This window comes from Leiobunum rupestre, chromosome 1, assembly GCF_980474605.1.
Source record: "Leiobunum rupestre chromosome 1, qqLeiRupe1.1.hap1, whole genome shotgun sequence".
Classification (NCBI taxonomy): Eukaryota; Metazoa; Arthropoda; class Arachnida; order Opiliones; family Sclerosomatidae; genus Leiobunum; species Leiobunum rupestre.
In genome coordinates this window covers 69,765,219-69,790,860 of record NC_143384.1, presented here as the reverse complement: position 1 = coordinate 69,790,860, position 25,642 = coordinate 69,765,219, and the positions used below count along the sequence as shown (strand labels likewise).

Sequence of the window (25,642 nt, the reverse complement as noted above, 5' to 3'; positions counted from 1 at the left end):
GTTTTGGGATTTTTTGCAGTTCTTGTTTAACGTTTTCATCTTTCTGTTTGCGAGTTTTTCGTTTTCTGCTCCTCTTCTTGACTTAAACTTTGAAGTAATAGTGGATTCAGACAGTTCTGTCCCTTCTGCCCTTCAATGATTATTTATAGAACGCGCGCACTATGTGAGCTATAGACAGTAATTTAAAAATAAAAGCCAAAGACTTCCAGGCCGCGGAATGTTTTTAGAAGTTGAGGGTAGCCCTGCAAAATAGGCTGTGTCCGAAAGAAAAAGCTGGGAGATAGAAATCAAAACCAAAGGGAGAAATCAGCTCCGATCTAACACGCTTCGCTTGGAAAGAAAGCCGGTCCAGCGGGGCTGAATTTTGCTTCTAAGATTAGTAGATAAAATTTCAAAATACCCCTTTTCGGGCACGGCCCACCCGCAATTTCGGGTTCTGGGGGCCCCTCACTACGCCACTCCTCTGACGGCTTTGGCCCCGCCTACGAGATAAAAAATTAACTTGGCGCGTGCTCCCCTCTCACGTTGTTGTTTGTTAAGTTAACATATAGTGACGTCAAAAAACCGTCAGCCACATAGAGACGGAAATCTGCCACGATTAGCATTCCTAGTAGAGGTATGGATTCCTGCGTACACGGATATTCAATGAAACGCTAAGCTCTTCATGTTTTAAAAGAAGCCAAGAATGAACCCTATCCATAAAACTTGTAGAGGTTAACGGTAATAGTAAGTGTAGGGAACTGTTGGCTCGTGTGGAGTGGAGAGCTTGCCACTACCCCCCTACGCAATTAACTCGGCCACCTGAATTAATACTGGGTTTGTTTATTATTCTACTTCGACCAGATTTTGGAATTTTCAAGTTGATTTCGAGATTTTTTTTCGGTTCAGAGTGTACGGGATCCTTGGCCTACTTAGTTTGTGTTCTAAACAAAACGCATTTATATTTTACGCTTTCTACCGATAGTTTACACTCTAGTGTAAGTAGAGTAAATTAAGCAAGCGAATAAATATAATAATAGCAAAAATATTTACACTTTTGGCACCAGAGTAAACTACTTAAGCCGCGTTTACACTAGACACTAGAAATGTTTTAAAACGGGTTCGAAAGATCCAATTTTTAAAATTTTCGGTGTCAACTAATTTAATAGGCATACGATAAATACTCTTGACACCAAAATCTTTAAATTTTAGTTTTCGAAACCGTTTATATCCGTTCAATGGATGAAAACTTGCTTACACAAAAACAGATTTAAAGGCCGGCTACATAAATCTTCGGTTTACTCTGTCTTTCACTGGAAGTAGGCTTACGGCAATACACGTGTGCCATGCAGTCAGCCTACTTCCAGTGAAAGACAGAGTAAACCGAAGATTTACGTAGTCGGCCTTTAAAAGGACGACCATTCGTCCATCGTAAAGTCTACCTGCACCCAAAAATTTATATTTAATATTTTATTAGAGTATGTATAGTTGTCAACACTGTCGAAATTTCATATTAAAATATTAATTATTTTATAAGTTATTCCAAATAGAAAATGTGAATTTTAGCAGACAAACTTCCGCTTTCAATTGACCCGAAAACGCGAAATCTTGAATGTATCGCGTAGAAGAAGCCAAACAAAATATATTTTACTGAAACCGCCAAATTGCCTAGATCATGATTACGTATGGCAACGGTAGGCTACACCCTAGAAATTAAAAAGCTAAATTTCAAGGACCAGTTACGTCGCATTGAACGATGAAAAAATACTAAATATTAAGAAATAGAGGGCTCTGATAACCGTATCATGGTTTTAAATACCAGTGGATGAAACTATCTTTACCCCATCTGTATGAAAGAAGCATTTCTATCAGGGAATAATTATTTCACGGTTGGCGCTGCTGTAGTCTAAATGAGTACATTAGCGACACGAATTAAATCTTATTTACATTCGAGCCCGCCAAATTAACTAGCATCTGTGACCTCAGTGATGCAATAAATTAAGTCACGCGCACTTTTAAAAACGGAATTAATTTCTATAGAAGGTGCTATAAGGAGATGCACCGATAAAATAGGAGACAGTGCAGATATGAAAAGTAAAATGATAGGGAAAGGCCAATGGTATTATCGTATTATATTTAAATATATTTCTGTAAATTATGACATCCCAGACAATTTAAACTGTATGGTTCACGTATCGATAAGGGATTTGGTGTATTGCAATTCGTTATTTCAATTAATTATTTCCAACGTAGATACTAAGGCTACGTGCGTCAGAAATAAGAACATTTATAGAGTCAATCAAACTCAAGAAACGTGCTAGATACAATTGACGTCATGCCAATTTTATCCAATAGCGTAGCAAATATTAGTCTACTAATTCGTTCGACAAACGTACAATTCTCAACACTCAGCCTAGGATAATAATCTTAAACTCTAACTCTCTTTAATGGTATCCATTCAGACGGGCTAACACAATGAAGTATTGAAGATACTGAGGAACATACAATAATCCCCGAAGGTGTTTCAAGGATTTTCTGAATAGGAACGAGACCTACTGCAGACCGGGCCAATGAGTCTACGCGCGTCAACGGAACGTAATTACCAAAACAACCGAACAAGAATCAATTTAAGCTCTCGCTAGAGGGCGGCAGCGACTAATAACCTGATTACGGCTTAACCGTTGCTCTATCGGGGGATCTTCCAAGGCTAACAAATAGAGACTGAATCTATCAATAGCGCATAGCGCGTGCTTAAACGATTCAAACGAATCGATACGGATCACAATACGGCAGCTGCGGGCGATTATGTGGTAACTCGACTGTTTGCGATATTACAGATCGATTCGCTAATAGTTTTTTTTATAAATTCAGATTCGCTTGCCAAACTTCTTCTTGTATGCACAAATGTTGGTTTTGTTTATTTTTTCCATTGTGGGCTTTATGCCACCAAAAACAAAATATCCTAATAGATGGCGCTGTGTGGTTTATTTATTTGCTTTGTAAAATATACCTAGACAATGGGTTCAAAAGATCAGAGGCAGGAATCCATACCTCAACTTGGAATGCTTATCGCGGCAAATTCTCGTCTCGATGTGGCTGGCGGTTTTTTGACGTCACTATGTTAACTTAACACGGTGCCGGACATTTCGTCGCGGGACATTTCGTCCCCGGGTATTTTGTCCCCGGACTTTTTGTCTTCAAGGACATTTCGTCCCCGGAAAATTCGTCTCCGGACCTTCCGTCTTTTTCCCCCGGACGTTTAGTATTTGCAACAAAGAGGAACCTGAGATTGCTAGTTTATCTATGGGACCTTTAAAGTGGCGCCGGTCATATATTATCAATTATACTCGATACACGCCGTGGTGAATTCAGCTGTGCATTGCCTCTTACTACGAGGACACGTACCTGGGACGCATGTTGAGTCCTGGCACCGTGGCTTTCAATCCAACGTAGAAAGTTGTCACCCTAAACTTTGGAAACTTTTGAACTCCATTGTACGAGAACAGGGACTTACCGAATTAAAAATAATACAAAGTGCCGTGGGTGAAAACAACTCTCGAAAAAAACCGAAATATATTGATTTAAATAAGAGACTTCGCAATGCCGTTTAAAATTATGACAAAAAACATCCGTTAGAATTTTTGAAATTAGTCTCCTACTTGTACAAATTTTAAATACAAAGACAAAGATTGCTTGAATTTGAGTTTTAATAAAGTGTTTAAAGTTTATTTCATCGTTTCAGTTTTTTTTTCAATGGGGACGAAACTTTTCCGGGGACGAAATATCCTAAGAGACAAATAGTCCGGGGACGAAATATCCTAAGAGACAAATAGTCCGGGGACGAAATGTCCTAAGAGACAAATAGTCCGGGGACGAAATATCCTAAGAGACAAACAGTCCGGGGACGAAATATCCTAAGAGACAAAATGTCCGGGGACAAAATGACCTGGGCCGAACTGTCCCGCGACGAAAAGTCCTACACCCAACTTAACAAACAACAACGTGAGAATGGAGCGCGAGTAGAGCGGAATTTTTCTTTCGTAGGCGGGGCCAATGCTGTCAGAGTGATCTTATCATACGCGATACGCCAGGATCAGCATTCCAAGTAGAGGTATGGATTCCTGCTATATTAGAATAGTTTTGACACGCACGGTTTGCTCGCGCACGTGAAAATCAGAGGTTTCTCGCTCCCTAAGCGCGCGCTCGTAATATTACTAAAGTTAAAGTTGCGACGTAGTATCTACATTTTAACAAGAAGGCCACGTTAATTCATAAAAACACCTATCGCGTGCGATAAATAAACATTAGCAAATTGTATAACCTTGTTTAAAAAAAGGTCATTTTTGATGTTTTTATTTGTACTACATCTTCACCTATTTTTTACAAAATAATGCCTACTAACACAATTTTATGTCATGTATTATGAAAAAAGTTCAACTTAGGAAAAAGTCGGTAGAAAAAACATTAAAAAAAAACAATTTTCTTGGCGATTTTTAGATATTTAAATATTTTTCTGAATCTCTCTTTGGGCGCCATCTGGTGAGATTTCGGATGTCCGCTCTATCATTTCCACCTGCATTGAGATAAGGCCATTGTTATTAGAGATGGCAATAAATCTATCCGAATCTTCCAAAAAAAGACTTTACTGGAGAGCGTAGTGCCATCTATTAATGGGAACGGAAGCTAAAATTCAAAATAGCGAAACAATAACGTCGTCAGAGAGTATTATATTTAGACCACTTTTACTCTACTTAGGGAACTTTAACCTAAATTATATATCCCATAAAAATATATTGTTAAAAATTACTTTAATTTCCCAACGCGAGGGTTACTTTTATGTCCCGCTTTTTGGGTCAAAATGTAACTTAAGCATCTTGTTTTGATTTCGACGCTAGCGACATCTGTTGAAATAAGAGCTACTTCACGTCGAGTCTCTGAAAAATAATCTTTCTACTTGTCATATGTGTATCGGTCTAATGATTTCAGCCAAAATGTATTTATACTTAAGTAGGGTGGCCCCAAAATTTTTAGATTCAAATTCCCTGACTATTCCCGGTTTCCCCTGGTCATTTTATGAGATTTCCCTTGACTTTTTAAGGCTATAAGTGTAATTTTATGTTTTACTTAATAAATTTAAATTGACTTCTATTTTAGTAAAAAGGTTATGGCAATGTTGAAAAAATCAGCCAAATTTTCAAGGAAATAAATGATAATCATAGAATTTGTTAAAGATCTAGATTTAAATTACTTCCAAAAAGTGTCAAGATAAAATTTAATTCCCTGACTTTTTACAAATTCTTAAAATTCCCTGACCTTTCCCTGAATGTTTAGGCCACTTTTTAAATTCCCCGACTTTTTCCTGAATTTTTAGGCCACTTTTTAAATACCCCGACTTTTTTCTGAATTTTAGGCCACTTTTTAAATTCCCCGACTTTTTCCTGAATGTTTAGGCCACTTTTCAAATTCCCCAACTTTTTCCTGATTTCTCTGTTAAGGATAATGACTTTATTTGTATGATTTTTAACTATGCTCGTAATTTTCGGTTTTGCGTTATTTGCTCGCAACATGATTTCTAAAAGAAATACAAACAGTGCAAGTTTAATTTTCTAAAAACTAAACTTCCTAGTTACAATATTTTGTCACCAAGATAGGGCAAACAGTAGACGATCAGTGTTTGCCGATACGGAATTCCGCCGAGGCTTAAGACTGATTATCTGATTAGGCTTATTCTAAGTAAGGTATTATTCCCATTGTGTTGAATTTAAAAGCTGGCTCATCCAAATTGCATCATGCCAGAAAGACAACTCTTTCGAGAATGAATACGCCAACTATCTATTCAGACCAAATTTGGCTTTGTGAATATATTTAATAAATTGCAATTGCTTTTAACATAAGTTAATAATTATGTTGCACGTAAGTGTCTGAAGCTTAAATAAATACTGACAGGACTTGGGTCTAACCCATTAAGTCTTTATATGTGCTTTTCGCACGTCGTCATAGTTAGTGCGTGCAGTTGCCTATTTTTCTCGCTAGAGGCATTTTCTTCTCGGCTATGACGTCATTTTTCCGTAACTATGCAGATATGTAAATATTTTATCTAACTGACACACGTAAGGATAAAGTTATAGACGTATATTTGGAAGATAAATCCTTGTTTACTTCAAATTACCTGTATTACAGAATATTTATATACTTGACCGCAGCGCCGCCACTTGAGAACTAGCTAAACTAGAATTTGTTTTCCTGGGATAATTACATGTTTTACCATAGGTCAAAAGTGTCGCGATCTACTAGCTGAGTTTTATATTGAATAAAAAATGCAACTTAATGAAAATTATATCTGTACAATAGCTTCGAGCTTAGGAAATATAGCGCCATCTGCCTCAATATCCGTCAACTAAAAATGTGAAGAAATAGCAGACGACTTTTGAGATAATTTTGAACGTGCAGACAGCTTTCCTATATTCAATTTTGAAGTCGGTCGGTAGGCGGCGATACTTATGACAAAAATTTAAACTACGTACGAAGCCTATAGTTGAAATGTTCCGTCCTAATCCATTAAAATTCGAAGGTGGTCTGCAATTCTACCCCAAATTCAAAATATTATAACAGATGGCGCTAGTGTCATCTGTTCTTTTTTCCCTATTACTCAGTAGTTCTATATATCTGCCTAAATGTATTATACAATTTCAAAATGAAAGATAAAACCAGATAACCGACGATGAAACACATATGTTTGGACAATACAATTTCCGATTCAAAATTATTTATAGTTGTATATGAGGATGGGGCTTACAAAAACCGTCGTAGTATTTTCTTCTTTAGTATAGTCCAAACACAAGTGTTTCGCCGTCGGGCATCCATTTTATCATTTCGGCCTTAAAGCCCCATGTCCGTAAATTTTTAGCAAATTCCACCTACAGAAAACGGCGAGTTCCTGTAAGGATTTATTGGTCCTTGTCCGGGCCTAATTTCTCCTAACTGGCGCGAAAAACAAACGCGTGGCCAGTGAACTAGAAAAATCGGACGTAAAAGTGGCCAAATTAACCCTATAGATGGCGCGTTAAAAATTCAATTAACAGCGTCACGGTGGAAATAGACTTTGGGGATATTAACAGCAGAGGGCGCCGCGAAGGGACCTAGTGTGTCGACTATCTTTCGGCTCAGTCGACCGGCGGCGTTTAAGTTAATTAGCATATGGCAGGTAATAATTCACTCCGGGCTTAAAACTAGGCGATAAGCGGGCCAGCTTCCGAACACGGAATCATTTTAATAAGCGAGAAGACGCTCACACCATCAATTTTTATTTGCTACTCCTCTGTGGTCTCTTTAATACGCGGATATTTGCGCGAAGAATATTACTCCTTTTCTTGTTTAAGCGATACGGAGAACCTGATAAGGTCATTTAACCAAGGCGGGCGATAACAATGGGCCGTTTCAAAATTTAGATTTTTTTAAAAAAGGAAGTAAAGTAGAATCGCTTATTCCTTGTAACATTGTTTTGAGTAGCGGACGTAAACAATTGAAATGACTGAAATAGTGCGCCGATAAATACGCGCTTTACGTTACCACGAGATACCTCAGATTAATAGAGCCACCAGAAACTCATAAGCTGCTGAATTTGCAACAATTTTTGACTGATCGTCCGATTAACAGACTAAAATCCAGGAATTTAAGAACTTCTTGGGTTTACCGCTGCGTAGCTCTAAGTTAACTGTAAAGGCTAATTCAATAAAAATAGTTTTAAGCTATGGTTACACGAAAATTTCTATACTGCGTTTAAAACTAGCAATTTAATACGTTTCCAATGTCAGTTTTTAAAGTAGTTCACACGAGCCTTTAAAAACCAGTAGTTTTAATCATGATAGCCTTTTAGTATAGCATACAGCAGGGTACACGACGGAGAAATCGCAATTATGGACTCCGTTCTTATAAGCCTATTAACTTATCTGTGGTATCGTCCAATCAATTTTTCTTCTTCGTGTATCCTGGCTTATCACAAAGGTTAGCAATCGAATGCTTTATTCGTACAAACTAACCAACGCCACCAATCGCTTTGTAACTTGTAACTTGGCAAACTGCAGATTTGATCCCACGTTGAAAAAAATCGATTAAGAACTAGCTATTTAGTGGGTTTTAGCTCTCGCCTTAGGTTACCGAGCAAAATATCGCCACTCTGTATATATTTTGGACGAACAAATTATAGAAGACTTATAAATTTTCTTGAGCCGCGATTTTGTTACGCAGTTTAGTCGTTATAAATAACACACCAAAAGTTATCATCATTTTATTGTACCCTAAATATTTCATTGTTCTAAAATCACGACAAAAAAGGCACAACGCAGCAATATAGGTTATAAAGACAATGGCAGTAGCCCCTAGCAGAGTCACATTTTGACAACGTAACTTAAAAAATCCAGACACTTAGGAATTTCGAAGCCGTCAGTGGAACGTATGCACCAGCATGTTTCCGAAGTTAAAGAATTTGTTTTTGTTCTGCCAATCGTGACTTAGTGCGCGTCGTTCAACCTTAATCCGGTAACACTAACATAAAGCCTTCGCTATCTAATTTTAGAATTTAATTAATTAAAATGGCGACATGGAACGTTGAAACGTCAACCGGCTATTCGTTAAGTCACGAAATCAAAGTATTCTTCACCATTATCGATTTCGAGGAGACTTTTCTATCATTGGGCAATCATTTCGTGAGCCCCGAATTTCCCGAAGAAAAACCGCGATGGTCACTGCAACTAATTACGCGACGAGTTAACGGTCAGACGAAAACCACCGTCATCGTGAAGAAAAACAGTGACATAGATTTCCGATTCTGCAGCTGCGTTGTGGAAATCTTAGGCCGGCAAGGCTCCGTCGCTTTTCAACAGGGTGCGGGCGGAACCATGACGCAACTCAAAAACAAATTCTGCTTTACAACCTACAAAAACTGGATAAATCAGGAGTTGCTACAAAACGGCGCCTTAAATATGTATTGCTGCGTCACCGAGTATGGAATTTCTAATTATTCCTTCACACCCATGTTGGAAATGTTTGAAAAACGCGTCCTGACCGACGTCGAATGCGTCACCGGTGATTTTAGAGTGGCGTGTCACAAATGCGTCCTAGCCACCTGCTCTAGCATTCTTGCTCAGCTGTTCACGGCTGAAAAGAACATCGAAGTTATCGAATTTACTCATCTTATGGATCAAGCTACTCTGATGGACATGGTATCTTTTATGTATACCAAACGAACACCGTCCATCGCCTCAACGTGCAAGTCTTTATTAATTGCGTCGTCCAGGATGGGTTTGGAATCGTTGAAATTTCATTGCCAGATGTTTATACTGCGCTGCCAATTGTCCCCCCAAAATGTCACGGAGTATTTGGAAGTGGCCATTACGTATGACGCCACGTGGCTCAAAGAATACTGTATTCAGTTGGTCAAGGCAAATCGCTCCGAAATAATTAACACTCCGGCTTGGAAACACAGTCCGTATTTTGTCAAAGAGCCATTTTTATAAATCCAATTTTGTGGTTTTCACTTTGATCAAATACCCAATTTTAAATGTTTTTATGGTTTTTCACTTAAGATGTTTCTGTGATCTTTCACTTTGATTAAAGTGCCTTTCTTAATGTTTTTATGGTTTTTCACTTTAGATGTTTCTGTGATCTTTCACTTTGATCAAAGTGAATTTCTTAATGTTTTTATGGTTTTTCACTTTAGTTGTTTCTGTGATCTTTCACTTCGATCAAAGTGCCTTTCTTAATGTTTTTATGGTTTTTCACGTTGGTCAAAGAACCATTTCTATATGTCTTTGGGGACTTCACTTTGCTCAAAGAGCCATTTTTAGATGTCTCTTTGAACAGAGTGGAAACTCATAAAAACAATTTTATAACTTTTGATTTTCACTTTTCGATACAATAATAATATCAACTTCTGTGATACAACGCAGTGTGCTTGTAGTCAATAAATTATTTTCATTCAAACAATGTAATTTATTTTACTTTCATTTACCACAATATTTTAAGTTAAAGTCAGTGTAAAGTGTTTAGTAAATTAAGATTAAAACCTCCATTTCACATTCTGCTACATCCGCGATACATCGCTATAGTTGTTTTCCAAAGTTTACACAGTGCGGTGTTTAGCACCACCTTGATCACTCGGGTTGGTGCTAAAGGGGGGTAGGAGTGCACTAAAAAGCGAGAGTCCGACCTATGCAATAAAATAGTAGGAACTTTTAACCCTAAAAATCAATCGGAAAAATATGAATTTAATTGATCCACCATCGAAGTTAATAATAAGCTAGGCTAGGCTAATACCAAAAGCGACATAAGACCCAAAAGTGCGTCAATTTTACCTTCGCGCCTGCTAAAACATCTAGCGAGAACTAGTCTCATTATAGACTTACATAACCTACTAGTTGGAATAGTACTAGCAACATTATATCTGGGAGGACGTCCTCCTAGATTATATTTAGTCTATGGTTTGGCGCGATTTTCTCTCTTCGATTTCCTCACCCGTAGACATACGTTCTAAAACGCCTCACTCGGCGGCGCTGGAGTGGAGAAAATTTCAAATTTTGATGACGTAGCTCGTACCTCACTCTTAAACCCGCCCAACTATCCCAGTTCATTCCCCTCAGTGCAACAAGCTCCCACTGAACGATTTACCTTTCTGACACTTTTTTGGCTAATACCCTTAGGCCCAAGTCATCTAGCGACTTTTATTGCCTTTTAATTCAGATGGCCGGGTTTCAATGCGTAGGAGGGAGGTGGAAAGCCCTTCATGCCCCGCGAGCCAACCGCTCCCTGCACTTACTATTACCGTTACATTTCCACAAATGTTTACGTTTAAAATTTTCCTTGCTTCCTCAGAACCATTCGACACCACGTCCTGGCTGATGATCCTGCTAATCTGCATCCAAGTAGCCGCTTTCACGATATTCCTCTTCGAATGGGTCAGTCCAGTCGGCTACGACATGAAGCTCAAACCTCCACGTTGTAAGTACGCGTCTAAAGCAACCATTGGCCCGGATTAAGAACTGTCCCCTTGTAGCCCACAAGTTCTCTCTATTCCGCACCTACTGGCTGGTCTGGGCCATCCTGTTCGGGGCTGCCGTCAACGTGGATTGCCCGAGGAGTTACACGGCCCGCTTTGTCGCCAACGTCTGGGCCATGTTCGCCGTGGTGTTCTTGGCCATCTACACTGCCAACTTGGCGGCCTTTATGATCACCAGGGAAGAACACCACGAGCTCTCGGGGATTGATGACAAACTGGTCAGTGGCCGATATATTTTTCATTCGATTATAATCGGCAGGGTTGTCGATTTCTTTTAGAAAAATGTTCGATTGTAGCCCGTATACCTTTAATAATTGGGCTTCGATTTGAGACCTATCGTCGTACCATAGGTATTAGCTTATCTTAAGCGAACCCAAATAGATGATTTGACCTTCAAAATGGCGATATTTTAAATTCGCAAGTTGGGCACCCTTGGGTCCCTAACTAAATATTATTTTTATTGATTTTATAAATTTTTAAACATTTTATCCCTCTTTGTATTATTTTTTAATAGTGTGCGTCCAGCGGTAACTAAAATTTAAATTAATCTGAATTAAATTCAATAACTACTTAAGTACTTAGTTTAGTTTGCGGCTCTGAATTGGTATGGCTACAGACCCAACATTTTCATAAATACATAGTTGGTTTAAATCAAGGCTTTAAAGCAACTATCGGTTCTATCAAAAAGGAAAAAAAAGCCAGTTATGTGCCATCGATCAGTAGCAATTCGTACTGAAATACAAAATACAAATTAATAAAGAAAGCAGAAAATTGCAGTAGAGTATTATAATTAGACACTTTGTAATTTACTAAATGGATATTTAATTATATTATGTTTCTCGTATTAAAGACACTTTGAAAAGTCTTATTTATTACGAAATCTCAGCAATAAAAGCTCCTGATCTCAGTACCCAGGGTAGCTTCAGCATCGCGTTTCCAGGGCTATTGCCACTTGCCTTAAATCTCGATTTAAGTCACTGAAATCAGACAACCCTGTTGATGCATCAGTTTTTCCTTCCAACGTAGGTGATAATGAATTTATGTCCGTGAGCAGTTGACGAACCCTCATTCCATCAGACCACCATTTCGCTTCGGCACCATTCCTCACGGCAACACGTGGGCCGTCTTGAAGCAGAACAAGAAAGAGATGCACGACTACATGAAGCAATTCAACAGATCTACCGTCCAAGAGGGAATCAAAGCTGTAAAGAGGGGGTAAGTCACTCTTTCAAAGCTGGCAATGGGGGTTAAACACGGTTATAAAGCTGTTAAGGCGGGTAAGTCACACTTTTAAAGCTGGCAAGGCGGGTAAGTCACACTTTTAAAGCTGGCAAGGCGGGTAAGTCACGCTTTTGAAGCTGCCAAGGCGGGTAAGTCACGCTTTTAAAGCTGTCAAAAGGGGTAAGTCATGCTTTCAAAGCTGCCAAGGGGGTAAGTCACGCTTTTAAAGCTGCCAAGGTTGGTAAATCACACTTTTAGAGCTGCCAAGGCGGGTAAGTCACGCTTTCAAAGCTGTCAGAGGGCTAGCCACGCTTTTAAAGCTGTCGAAAGGGGTAAGTCACGCTTTTAAATCTGTCGAAAGGGGTAAGTCACGCTTTCAAAGCTGCCAAAGGGGTAAGTCACGCTTTCAAAGCTGTCAGAGGGCTAGCCACGCTTTTAAAGCTGTCAAGGGGGTAAGTCACTCTTCTAAAGCTGTTAAGGGAGGTAAGTCACGTATGAAAAACTGTCAAGGGTGGTAAGTTACGCATTCAAAGTTGTCAAGGGGGGTAGGTCACGCGTTCAAAACGGTCAAGGGGAGAAATCACGCTTTTAAAACTGTCAAGGGTGGGTAAGTTAGTCTTCTTCTTACCACCAAGAGCTAGGGCGTATTCAAAATTTCATTTCGGGTGGGGTTTCCACTTTGCACTCCACCTTGAATCTTAAAAGTGTTTTTTTTTCTAGTACTCCGCTTTCCTATCTTTATAAAAACTTGCAGCGGTTTTAAAAGCAATAATTAGTGTAAGCAAACTAGTGGTTCTGTCGTATCATTGTTAAAAGGAACTCCAGCCTGTTGCGGGTTTTTACCATAGCTGAAAATAATGAAATAAATGTGACGTTTTGCAACAACCCTTGATCCATTTCAAGGGCAGGTTTCAATTTTGAATCGCCAAAACTCCTCGCTAAACTCATAGAGAGAAATACACATGTTCATCAAAATAAAGAAACTGAAATATCTCAAATTTAATAAATTGAGGTTTAGTAGGTTTTGCAAAGGGACATCCTATTAGCGCTTACTACTGACTTGTTTATATCTAAGAATTATTTATTTTCTATATTTTTCTTCATTTTTATGGCATAACTGCTTGCTTATATTAATTTACGCCATTGAAATTCAATAGTGGATATTTAACAGGAGTTACAACAGATGGCGTTTTGGACGCTGCAATTGAGATGACGTAGCAGCGCGTTGAGTTGGATTCTTCAACGGCAAAACGACATTCGAATACTTCTAGCTTGATGAACTCTTTATCTATGAAATAAGTTGATTTCACGTGACATAATCCCCAAAAAATTGATGGAAGGCTCGTGTCAAAACCCTTTAAGTGATTTTTAGGACCGTTGTTAATTAAACTTGACATTTTCGGAATAAAATTATCCCTCCAATTAACGGCTAATAAGAATTTCGTTGTCTAGATAGATTTCGGAAAAACAAATTCCAAGTATCAAATTGCTTTTTAATCCAGCGTTTCAATGCGTTTCAGCTCTGCTATTTATTCTGAGAAAAAAAAAACAGTTTAAACAGAAGGCTTACACAAATTCCGAAGGCTAAAAAAGCTCAGCCAATAAATTAATACAAGCAACCATAAAAATTGGTCGTTCGAGAAGAAACCACGATCTGGACTAGCAATTACCCATCGATCGTAAAATGAAATAAGGAAAAACAATATGGTCAAGCCACATTGTGCTTTTGAAATGCAAATTTCATCACCATGTATTCATAACAGAATGTATTTATGATCAGGGGTGCGTAAATAGTTGAAAACTCGGAATAACGTATTCTGCGTTGAGAAATAATAATTAAATAATTAATAAATAAGTACTCGGCGTATCTGCCCTTGAGCATTTTACGGACAATTTCGAGGTAGTCATTTTACGTTACTGCTAAGGATATTCGACGATTTTTCAAAATGCTTCATTAGGGAAAATATGGTTTTAAATAAGTAACTATCCTTATATACTTCTAGTTTTTTATATTTAAAATAATTATATCTATTTCTCGCCAATTGTACAGCAAATTTCCAACGTTGCTAGTCCCGCAGAACCACAAAGTCCCGATTGGTTTTTCAAATTAATGATGAGAGCTTCATCCTTAGATTCATTGCTGAAGCATCATTTCGCAGACGACAACAAAGCAGGCTTATTGTAAGGTCTATTAAGATGAAACCTTTTGAATGTTTAGTATTAGCCTCTCCCACCAGATGGGGTAAGAACTCGCACGCCCTTAGGATGAATTAAATTAAGTAAATTAAAAAGTAATTAGAGCTGTTCTACATTTAGAAAGTGGAATATATTATATAAAAACCGAATTCATTAGGCGAGTATCGAGAATAATGGTTAAAGTGTGACTTTAAACGCTAATTTTAAATGGTTTTTAGAAAATGATTAAGAAATAACTTAGAAATGTGCTCGGAAGAAATTGAAAGTTATTAACCATATAACAAAATAAAACAAAAAAATGATAAAAGAATTGATTTAGAAATTGGCATATTGCATGGTTTTAATTTGGTTTCTACAAGTTTAAGATTTATCAAATCAATTACTAAATTGTTGTTGAACAAATTTGCTCAAACAAATTCCAGAATACATATCACAGTTTTAATTTGAAAAAAGAAATATTGTATTATAAAATCTATATTTCAATAGCGCTTAAACGCCACGACGGCGAGCGTCGACGCAAAAAAAAGGTAATAGTCCTAACGGAATTTTTTGTCCAAAACCAAACGAGTAGAAAATTAATTCAAATATGAAATTCATCTGAATTCCATATGCGGGAAAGTCTCGGTTAGATAGAGCTAAATCAGGATCCATCCGTCTTGCCAAGAAACATCAGAACGTAGCTTTGGAAGACAATGTTCCTATTTCAAAAGTAAAAACGTTTGAGCAGCTGCGAGGAAACAGCGGTCGAAATTTACAACCCACAAGACCTTTTAATTACGAAGAAAAGCGCCCATTCGCTTCCAATTTACTCGTAACACAAAAATCAGCTAACCATAAACCTCGACACCGTACTTAGTCGCCTGAAAACGAAAATCCAATCAATATTGGACTGGAGGACTTTCCCCAACTACGATTAAAATAAAGAGATTTTAGCAAAACACAAAAACTTCCGATACACCGGCCAAAACTAACCGAGGAACAATTTTCAGCTCGTTTCTGTATTACAAATGAACAAGCTAGTACATCACTAAACGTTTCAACAGAATCGAGTGCTGAGATGCACTATGTAAGCAAGAATAATTTCATATTATCCTTCTAGCGGAAAAAACTTCGAATTTAATTTTGGCGTACCTTACCAAATTCTGGGACTTAATTGAATCTAATTAAATTAATTTAAAGTAATATAATTTAATAAATTTGATTTAATCTAATTTAATAAATTTGATTTAATCTAATTTAATAAATTTGATTTAATCTAATTTAATTAATTTCATTTAATCTTAGTTAATTAATTAAATTTAATCTTATTGATTAATTTAATTTCATCTTATTGGTTAATATAATTTCATCTTATTGGTTAATTTAATTTCATCTAATTTAATCTAAACTAATATAATTTAGTTTAATTTAATTTAACCTAATTTCAATCTAATCTAATATAATTTAGTTTAATTTATTATAACCTAATTTAAATCAACTAATCTAAGTGTAGTTTTACAATGGTAGTGGCGTTGGGACGGTAACCCAAAGGTCGTGGGTTCGATTCTAGCCCGAGGTGATATGATTTTTCTCATTCACTCTGGTATGGCATCACACGCAGAGGTATTCCTTGTTTAAATGAAACTTCTAATTACAAAAAATTCCTTCGTAATAACCAAAAATAAATTCTCATTGTTATGACTACAGGCTATCAAGGACCTGTTATAAATTAGATGACGTAAAATGCTACGGCACCCGGCACCGTCAACAACGTGTTAAATGTATCCCGTCAATAATGTGAACCAGATCGAGTCCTTCTAAATTGGTTGTCCGAGGCCTGATTATTCTTGACCTCTCATTCACTCTGGTATGGCACCACCCGCAGAGGTATTCCTTGTTTAAATGAAACTTCTAATTAATTTAAATCATTTAATCTAATTTAAATCATTTAATCTAATTTAAATCATTTAATCTAATTTAAATCATTTAATCTAATTTAAATCATTTAATCTAATTTAAATTATTTAATCTAATTTAAATCATTAAGTTTAATCTAATTTAAATTATTTAATCTAATTTAAATCATTAAGTTTAATCTAATTTAAATCATTAAGTTTAATCTAATTTAAATCATTAAGTTTAATCTAATTTAATCGCATATATCGATCCAATTTTAATCGCTAGATATGTTTAACAGCTGATGTGAAACGATACTACACTTATAAATTATTAAATATATTTCATTGATTATAAATGGTTTACATTTTTACCCAAAGCGCAGTTTCTATTACTTTTAAAATGAAATTAGCCGTTGCAGTTTACATAGAGCCACGTAGCTAGAAATATTTATGGTTTTTTTTTAAGGTATCAGGCTATTTGTGACATAAATACTATTATACTGATGTTGTTAGGAATCTGGCTATTTTGAAAGAAATACTGAAGTTGTAAGGAATTGAGCTATTTGTGACATAAATACTGATGTTGTTAGGAATCTGGCTATTTCGGAAGAAACACTGATGTTGTGGTTAGGAATCTGACTTTTTGGAAGAAATACTGATGTTTTTGTTAGGAATCTGGTTATTTTTACAAAAAATTTGCATTTATTGTAAGGAGTTGTGCTACTTTTGCAAGAAATATTGTTGTTATTGCCCGGAATCTGGGAAACATTTTGCTGTTATTCCAAGGAATCTGGCTAATTTTGCAAGAAATATTGCTTTTTTTGTAGGGAGTCGGGCTATTTTAAGCGAATCTTTTATGAAATATTGCTGTCATTACAAGGAATCCGCCTAGTGTTTCAAAACCTCGTGCTATTCTCGCGAGACATTTGGTTACTTTTGCCTAAGCAACATCAACAGTGACATTAGGCATCAGGGCATAAGGTATCGAGGGAATGAATTTTTTTAGATGAACCCTCAAAAGACCATCCCTTAAGCCTTGGCGTATTTAAAGGCTTATAAAAACTTAAGCCTAACTTTGTTTCTTCGAGACGGTTTTTATCTCGGAGGCAAAAAGAGGCCACGAGGATTTGGAAGCTTAAGCCTTTGACAGTTATTATCTCTTTTTTTGCGCCTTTTCCCATAGAGAACAACTTTTTAGTTTGGATAGCGAAGGGAGAAATTTGGCTGGCCTTGGCCTGTCTTATCTGGTTAGGGCGTATTTACTTTATATATTTATACCCGCTATATATATTCAGCGAAAGCTAATACGTCGAATATTTCAGGCTTTTCCAAGGGCATTTCCTAAGCCTAAAGTCTATTACCTATACACGCGGTAGGCTTAGGAAATGCCTTGGTATAAGTTGGCCACTCCAGACGTAGCTCGCGTTCTTAACCTCTTTAATAAATGGGGATATTATTTTTTATTTAAAAAGCTTTTGGTGGCTCGTATTTACTCAAGTATTTACCCATCAAAAGGTCGCTATTGAACGGCCAGTATATTAAGGGCTAATGTACGAAGCTTGGTAATATAACTTGACACGATTGAAGGGTTCCTTAGCTTGTAATGAATGTGATTAATTTTCTAGTTTTCGTTAAAAGCTAATAATAAATAATGGTTATTATTTCACATTTAGATTTAAATAGTTTTTCTTACTTTAAGCTAACTTAAATCAAGTGTCGGCTCTAGGTGAAGTAGCTCTTTTTTCAACAGATGTCGCTAGCGTCGAAATCAAAACAAGATGCTGAAGCTACATTTTGACCCAAAAGTCGGGACATAAAAGTATGCTTCGCGTTGATTGGCTCGTTTGTAAATTTGTCAATAACTTCAATTATAGTAATTGTTTACAAAATATTTTATATGGGATATATAATTTAGGTTAAAGTTCACTAAGTAGAGTAAAAGTGGTCTAAATATAATACTCTATAATGGCTCTCTGACGACGTTATTGTTTCGCTACTTTGAATTTTAGCTTCCGTTCTCATTAATAGATGGCACCACGCTCTCCACTAAAGTCGCTTTTTTCGAAGAATCGGATATATTCATGGCCATCTCTAATAACAGGAGCCTTTTCATAATACAGGTGGCAATGATAGAGCCGACAAGTTGCTTTAAATTATTTCAAGATATTTTTAAAATTTCAAAATTTCACATATTAAGTAATCGTTTTCCTGCTTTTTCTCTAAGCCTTAGTACCAAAAAGGTATGGAGGTGCTATTTCGATAAAAAAGAATTAATATTCTTTATATGAAATAGCGTTGCAGCACTGCTCTTAATAGATGTTTCTATAAAATTAAATGAATATAAAGTAAAAAATAGAATATGTTGCCTCTTACGTCACAGCCTCTCACTTTGACAAGTCTACGAGCTAATAAAGACATGTTTTGTTACTTAAAGCAACTGTCGGCTATACCACTGCCACCTGTATTATGAAAAGGCCCCTGTTATTAGAGACGGCCATGGATCTTTCCGATTCTTCGAAAAAAGCGACTTTAATGGAGAGTGTTGTGCCATCTATTAATGGCAAAGGATGCTAAAATTCCAAATAGCCAAATGGCAACTTTGTCAGAAAGCCTTTGTGGAGTATTATATTTAGACAACTTACACTCTATTTAATGAACTTTAACCTAAATTATATATCCCATGTAAAAATATGGTTTAAACTTACGGTAATTTATGATATTGACCAATTTACAAAATATCCAATCAACGCTATAGGTATCGCCTTTTGGGTCAAAATGTAGCTTAAGTATCTTGTTTTTATTTCGACGCTAGCGACATCTGTTGAAAAAAGAGCTACTTCACCTAGGCTACACTTGCTTTAAGAGCAACATATTGTATTTTTTTTAAACTTTTTATTCATTTTATTTTATAGAAACATCTATTACTTCATTTTTTTCATTAAAGATATAGTTACGAAATGTTCCGAAAACTAGCATTTGTGAGTTACCCAACTCCAGAAATGAGTTAGCAATTAAGATAAAGCAACCAGAAACCAAAACAGCTATAAATAAGAGAAACAATCACGAAAATTAGCTAAATGTCTTCTCCCCCCTCTTTACCATCATCAGACGCAACCGCCTTTGAGCCGTGACCGCCATCCAAATCAAATTTCTCTCCAAAAATCTTCTTATACTTACAAATTTTCCACGGGAGCGAAAAAGATAGCTTCAAAGTTATTTGGAATATCTTAACGAAAGAAAAAAAGCTTCTTCAAGAAGCCAGGAAAATAGGCAACAGAAACCAGAGGCTCCCCAGCCACTTTAGTAGGCGCAGAAATGCGAGAGAAGAATTTAGCAATGAACGGAGGGGGTCGGAAGCGAGGGGGGGAATGGGCCTGTCTGAACACGCTAAAGTAATCGGAGCACCCGAAGATCCATCATCAGACGCTGACCCGAATTTCCTTCCTAAGCTTTTCTTTTGATTTATTGTTGTTGCACTGCCTCTAATCATCCTTCTCTATGTTTACCCTCCCCCCTCACTCTCTTAGCCCCCCCCCCACTTCCAACCCCACCAGGCAAATCCCACCAGGCAGCGGCTCAAGGCCCCCGCGCCAGTTTGACTTTATCACCTTTCTGTCCCCGATTCCAGATCCTCATCTTCAGCCCTCCCCCCTCTCGCTATCTTCTATCTCTCTCCCCCCCCTCGTCCTTTTACAGGTCGAGACTCGCCCGGACGAGTCTAACCCGGTATCGCGGGCGAAGAGGGATTTGATAAGGACGGCCCTCGGTATAGAGTAGCCGGTGTGTTCTGGAGGGACCTGGGAACATTCCTGACGTAACCTAGGGCAACCCTAAAAAAGCTTTCGCAGTCTATACGCAGCCGCGTTTATGGAGCGAAGTAGAAGGAAATTTTCGCTCTCTTTTCTGATATAAGGCTGTTTTATTTTCTAGGCGGGAATACTCGGTTGAGATCGAGTTAAGCGACGTGTTTTCTAAACGAGTGCTCACTGTCTGTTTGTTTGTTTGTCGAGTAAAACCGAGATGGCGCTTACAATATGGCCAGTTTTATCGAGTTTTATATCCTTACTTTGATACTTTCTACAGACGAACACAATATAAGCTTCGTTTCATTTAAGTCAACACATTTTGCAGTTAGCATACACAGACTTAAAAATTAACTTTTGTTCTCTAAGTTTTGTCTGAAAAGAGTATTACCGTACTTGATATTATGTATACATTATGAGATCAGACCGGTTCCACTTTAGCGATAATTTTGCACTTTTTATCGCCTGGTTCAGCTACCTAGAGACAGATGGCGCTGATAAATTTATTTCCAAAAACTGGCGTCAACTAATTTTTGGGCTACGTTTCAACAGATGGCGTTGGGAAACGTATTTGGAAAAGTTCTGATCTATAGACTAGGTTACGTTTTAACAGTTGGCACTTGCTGAGGAGACAGTGGGTTAAATAGTCGTTTTATTAGGATACTCTGTATAAATAAAATAAAATTTTAAGAGTGTTTCCACTCGAAATATATCAAAGGTAACGGTGAATGTTCTGCTTCCACTAGAGTGTCTATGACGTCACTTTAAATGCACATATACAACACGGTCTAGCCTACTGAGTAATACGATCCGTTTCATTCCAGACCAAGTCCCAAAAGAATATATATTACGCTTTTCAAGGTCAAAGCTTGAATTATGGGTTTTCGGAAATTGGGGGGATTGTGGGTATTAAGGGATAGACTCGGTATTTAGGAGGGTTTTCCTAATGGTTTCGTTTCAAGTGGTTGGCTTTTTTATTCGCAGTGTGGCTCCCTAGAGGGCGTTTGAGTGGAAACTTTAATAAGGATAAATAAATTCGGGGATTTCAGAGTATAAATGGCAGAAATGGGGCTAAAAGAGATAAATTAACCTGAATTCGTTTTTACTTTAGAGAGTTGGATGCCTTCATCTACGACGCCACAGTATTAGATTACTTGGTGGGCCAAGACAACGAATGCAGACTTTTGACCGTGGGTTCGTGGTACGCCATGACGGGCTACGGATTCGCAATGCCCAAAAAGTCCAAATATTTGAGCCTGTTCAACCACTGGATGATTAAGTACAAGGAAAACGGTAAGTTTCCATTCCCAAATTGACTTTAGTACCGTTTATTTTTTTACCCTCTTCTCGTACCCAGCTTTATGTTTGAATTTCTACAATTTAGTTTTATTGATGAAGTAGAACCCGTAACAACGCTAAATAAAGCTTAGATAAAACTATTGCTCTAAATTTCCTATTTTGTTGAAATAGTGTAGAAAGATTGCAGCTACAAGTTTAGATTATCACATCGCGGTTAATACTGTCTAATTTCTACGTTCCACCAGCTTTATGGAAAAATTTATTCTATTTAGTTTTATTGATAAAGTAGAACCCGTGACCACACAAAATAAAGCTTAGATAAAACTATTCGTTTAAATTTATTATTTGGTTTAAAACGTCACTCTCTTTCCATATTTCTATACTGCTAAAGTTTTCAATATCACATGGCTGTTAATACGTTTAAATTTCAAAGTACCCCTTCTCGTTCTATTGCGGTTTAACTTTCTTCTATTTAGTTTTATTGGTAAAGTAGAACCCGTAACAACACAAAATAAATTTTAGATAAAACTGTTCGTATAGTTAATCAGAACCATAAGTCTATAATAGTAGTCCATAGTTATGTCTGTTGAAAACTATTTCACTGATAGTCAGTGTTGGAATGAAGTTATTACAGAACTAAAACTTTTTAGCGAAGCGATGTAATTGGCTAAGGGAAACGCGAGATTAAGCGGACGCAAAACGGCGACGAAATTAACAATAGATGTTTGGGTAAAAAGCTCTCTTGTGCTGTATAGAAAATGTCGTAATTAAGGAAAATATTAACGTATGATTAAATAGAAAGATTACCATTTCTAATTAAATTCAGAAACCTAATATGTCTTTCAACAAACGGCGGAAAGATAAACCCGTCTTATTCCACTTGAAGGCGCTGCTTTCGCCCACTTATTCTGGTTCGCGGCAAAAAAATATGAGCCGTCTTTTACCGTTCCCAAAAATTGCCACCGGAAAAATTATTCCCTTTAATCTGAAGTTCCCAGAGGAATGCTTCGTATAAAAGCAGTAGACCAAGGCTTAGATCAAGCGAGTTCTTTATATATTGCTTTTTCCGAAAACCCGGTCACATATTTAATGCGGGTATAGTAGCGCCATCTCTGGGCGCTCGGCCGAACATAAATAAAACAGGACTCGCGAAAGAAAGCTAGCTGGCTAACTCTTTGATCACACAGTCGCCACTATCGATACGGAAGCTTCTCCGTCGTTCCCCCTGGCGGTAGCAGCGGCAGACGCGCGCGCCTACGTGCGCGGTGCGGGAAATAAGGAGTTAGTTTTCGAGACAAGGGCTGGAAATTCGGAAAGCTAGAAACGAGGCGGAGGTGTACTGGACTAGGCACGCCTGATAGAAAAGCACGTTACAAAGACAAATAGGGGAACCGCGAAAACGGGAGTGGGGCGGGTAATTTTAAACATCGTGCTCAAATTGTTGTTCAAAGCCAAAAGAGCGGAATTACGAAGGGCCCTAATTTGAGCTAGGCCTCGGCCATTGGACGTTTTGACGTCGACCAAGAATGACTTCCATCAAATGTTGATATTTAAAAGTTAGCAAAGTTTGATACGTAATCCAATTAGTCTTTTCGGGGACAATAGAGCGAACTAGCGACTAACTCGGGAAATTCAGTTATCCGTTAGATTTTCGTCTGTTTAGAGATAGAATCCGTTGTTCAAAAACTATTTACGTTTGTATATTCTTTGTAAACCAAACGAGGGGTCAGACATTTAGAAACAAATTTATGGGGTCTGCAAATCCAATGCATTTTTACCAGGATTTGATGATTTTTCAATTATAAACGGATTTGTCATTTTTAAGGTATTTGAGGATTTTTAATTTCTAAGGGATTTGATGATTTTTAATTTCTAAGGGATTTGATGATTTTTAATTTCTAAGGGATTTGAGGATTTTTAATTTCTAAGGGATTTGAGGATTTTTAATTTTTAAGGTATTTGAGGATTTTTAATTTTTAAGGTATTTGAGGATTTTTAATTTTTAAGGGATTTAAGGAATTTTAATTTCTAAGGGATTGGTGGATAGGACACAAATCCAACTCCCTTTTTGAAAATTATAGAATTTTTATTTTGTGGGTGTTAAACCGCTATTTCGAACTGAAACTTAAGAATTTCTGGCCCATAATAACCGGAATCTTTGAGATATAAGCCTTATTCAGAGGACTTCGAGAAAGGGTTGAAACTTTTGTACAATCAAAGCTACGTCCAAGGAGAGGGCTAAACCACTAATCTCTTTATTTGTTGGGAAATTTGCAATAATAATAATAATAATAATAATAATAATAATAATAATAATAATAAAAGCTTTTAATGGATATTCCAATTCAGATCAATAAAGCTGTGGTTTACAATGGAGTCCGTCACAATTAAATTAAATTAAATTAAATTAAATTTCAAAAACTAAAACTAAAAACTAAATGTTCAAGGATTCCAAAAAACGCTTAGTTTCCATTTTAAACATCGGCAGGGAATTGTTGATTTTATAAAATAAAAAGTGGTCTTGCCCAACTTGTTAAAATGTTGCTCTTACGTCACAAGACCCAGCTTTATTTGTGTATTCTTCGCACGAGCGATTTGCACGCGCTCTAGAAAAAGCTATATTCCTCGCGACTGTAGCGCGCGATAGTAGGCTTGTCAAAGTAAGAGACTGTGACGTAAGAGCGACATTTCAACAAGAAGGCCACGTTAGTTTATAAAAAGAACTATTAATTTGTTTAACAGTGTTTGGCAGAGAATTCCATAGACGAATGCCACGTATTTGAACACTTTTGTCGGTAATATTAGATTCTTTATAAGTTAGTGAAAAATTAGATTGAAAGTTACGTGTATTGTGATTAATATTTGTAAACAAATAAAGGGCATACTCTGGCTTTCTTTTATCTTAAACATGATTATGCATAGATTGTATAAATATTTCTTTTTTAAATTCATCCATCCTAATTCATTTCTGGCATCTGTAGCTGATGATCTCCTATTTCTCTTTAAAATATATTTTGCACATTTATTTTGTATTACTTGTAATTTTTTAAGATTTTTTTGGGTGGCTGAGTTATAGAACAATGATCCATAATCAAATAGTGGCTGAACCAAAGCGTTATGTAAAATAGATTTAGATTTGATATATAAACAATTATACAGTGGATAGAGAAGCCAAAGGCGTTGACACCCAAATACTTATAATTTTGGACTCTTTGAATATTTGTTGCGCCTAAAGTTTGAATGGGATTAGTGCTGTTTCTTAGTTTCTGAGGGGAAAATAACATAAATGCAAATTTTGACTCGTTGCATATCAAACCCTTCTGTTGAAGGGTGGAAATTAGATTCTTAATGTCCTTTTGGTAGATTTTTATAAAGCTTAATTTCAATATTCAAATCTAATAACTTTCACAAAAACTAAATGAAAATAATAACCAGGAATACTTTTATCAAAGTTAATTGGCATAATTAGTTGTAGTACAGGTATTAAGAAAAATTGTATCCTTTTTAACGCGAGAAATCTCGCAAATGGTGCGGCGCGTGAAAGAAAATGCTCCTTAATTTTGGTGTGGCGCGTGAAAGAAAATGCTCCTTAATTTTGTTTTACGAATTAGAGGGCCACACCGGCGTTTTAATGTAACAATTTTCACGCGCTTGTTGTATCCGCTACGATGTGGTAAATTTGGGTCCGCTTGCTAACGAGTCACACGCAGCCTTTGACAGCGCCTCGCTAGGAGGAGATTTTCTTAATGTGATGACGTCACTCCGTTACTAGCTCTCAGTAAAATATTCCCGAAAGTGACAAACTTTTGGAAAATATTATAGACTTATGTTTACTTATTACGTATTGACATACTTATAGGTTTTACGTTACTTATGGTACAGCGTATTGCCTAATTAAATTCTTGGTATAGCCTATATAAAATAAAAATGTAACCAAAATTAATGTAAAAGAATGCAAACTTTTCCATTGTTCTAAAATTTGGGGACATTAGAAAACGCTCAGATCGCTAGTTAACAAGGTTTTTTCCCGACCTGGTCGGTGAAGTTCGCTCGGGAAACATTCATTAGCACAAAGAGAATTTTTAAAACGAAAAATATCAAGTTGAAATTAGAAAAATGGGTGAAAGTAATTTTAACAAATGAATCTTTTTCCTCGTTGTTGGTAAAAGAAATTAGAGAAGGTAGTTCCCCCCCGAGGATACAATTCATTAACT

General features: G+C 36.8%; 1 protein-coding gene across 1 annotated transcript in view; it reads left to right on the top strand.

Annotated features, from left to right (window-relative positions):
* Positions 1-25,642, top strand: part of LOC149966214 (glutamate receptor ionotropic, NMDA 2B-like) — a 111,818-nt gene that overhangs the window by 71,024 nt on the left and 15,152 nt on the right. The window contains exons 7-10 of the mRNA XM_090167503.1: positions 10,849-10,974; positions 11,030-11,250; positions 12,087-12,247; positions 21,241-21,422. Coding sequence (XP_090023629.1) covers positions 10,849-10,974; positions 11,030-11,250; positions 12,087-12,247; positions 21,241-21,422 — 690 coding nt within the window. The remainder of the gene's footprint in view (positions 1-10,848; positions 10,975-11,029; positions 11,251-12,086; positions 12,248-21,240; positions 21,423-25,642) is intronic.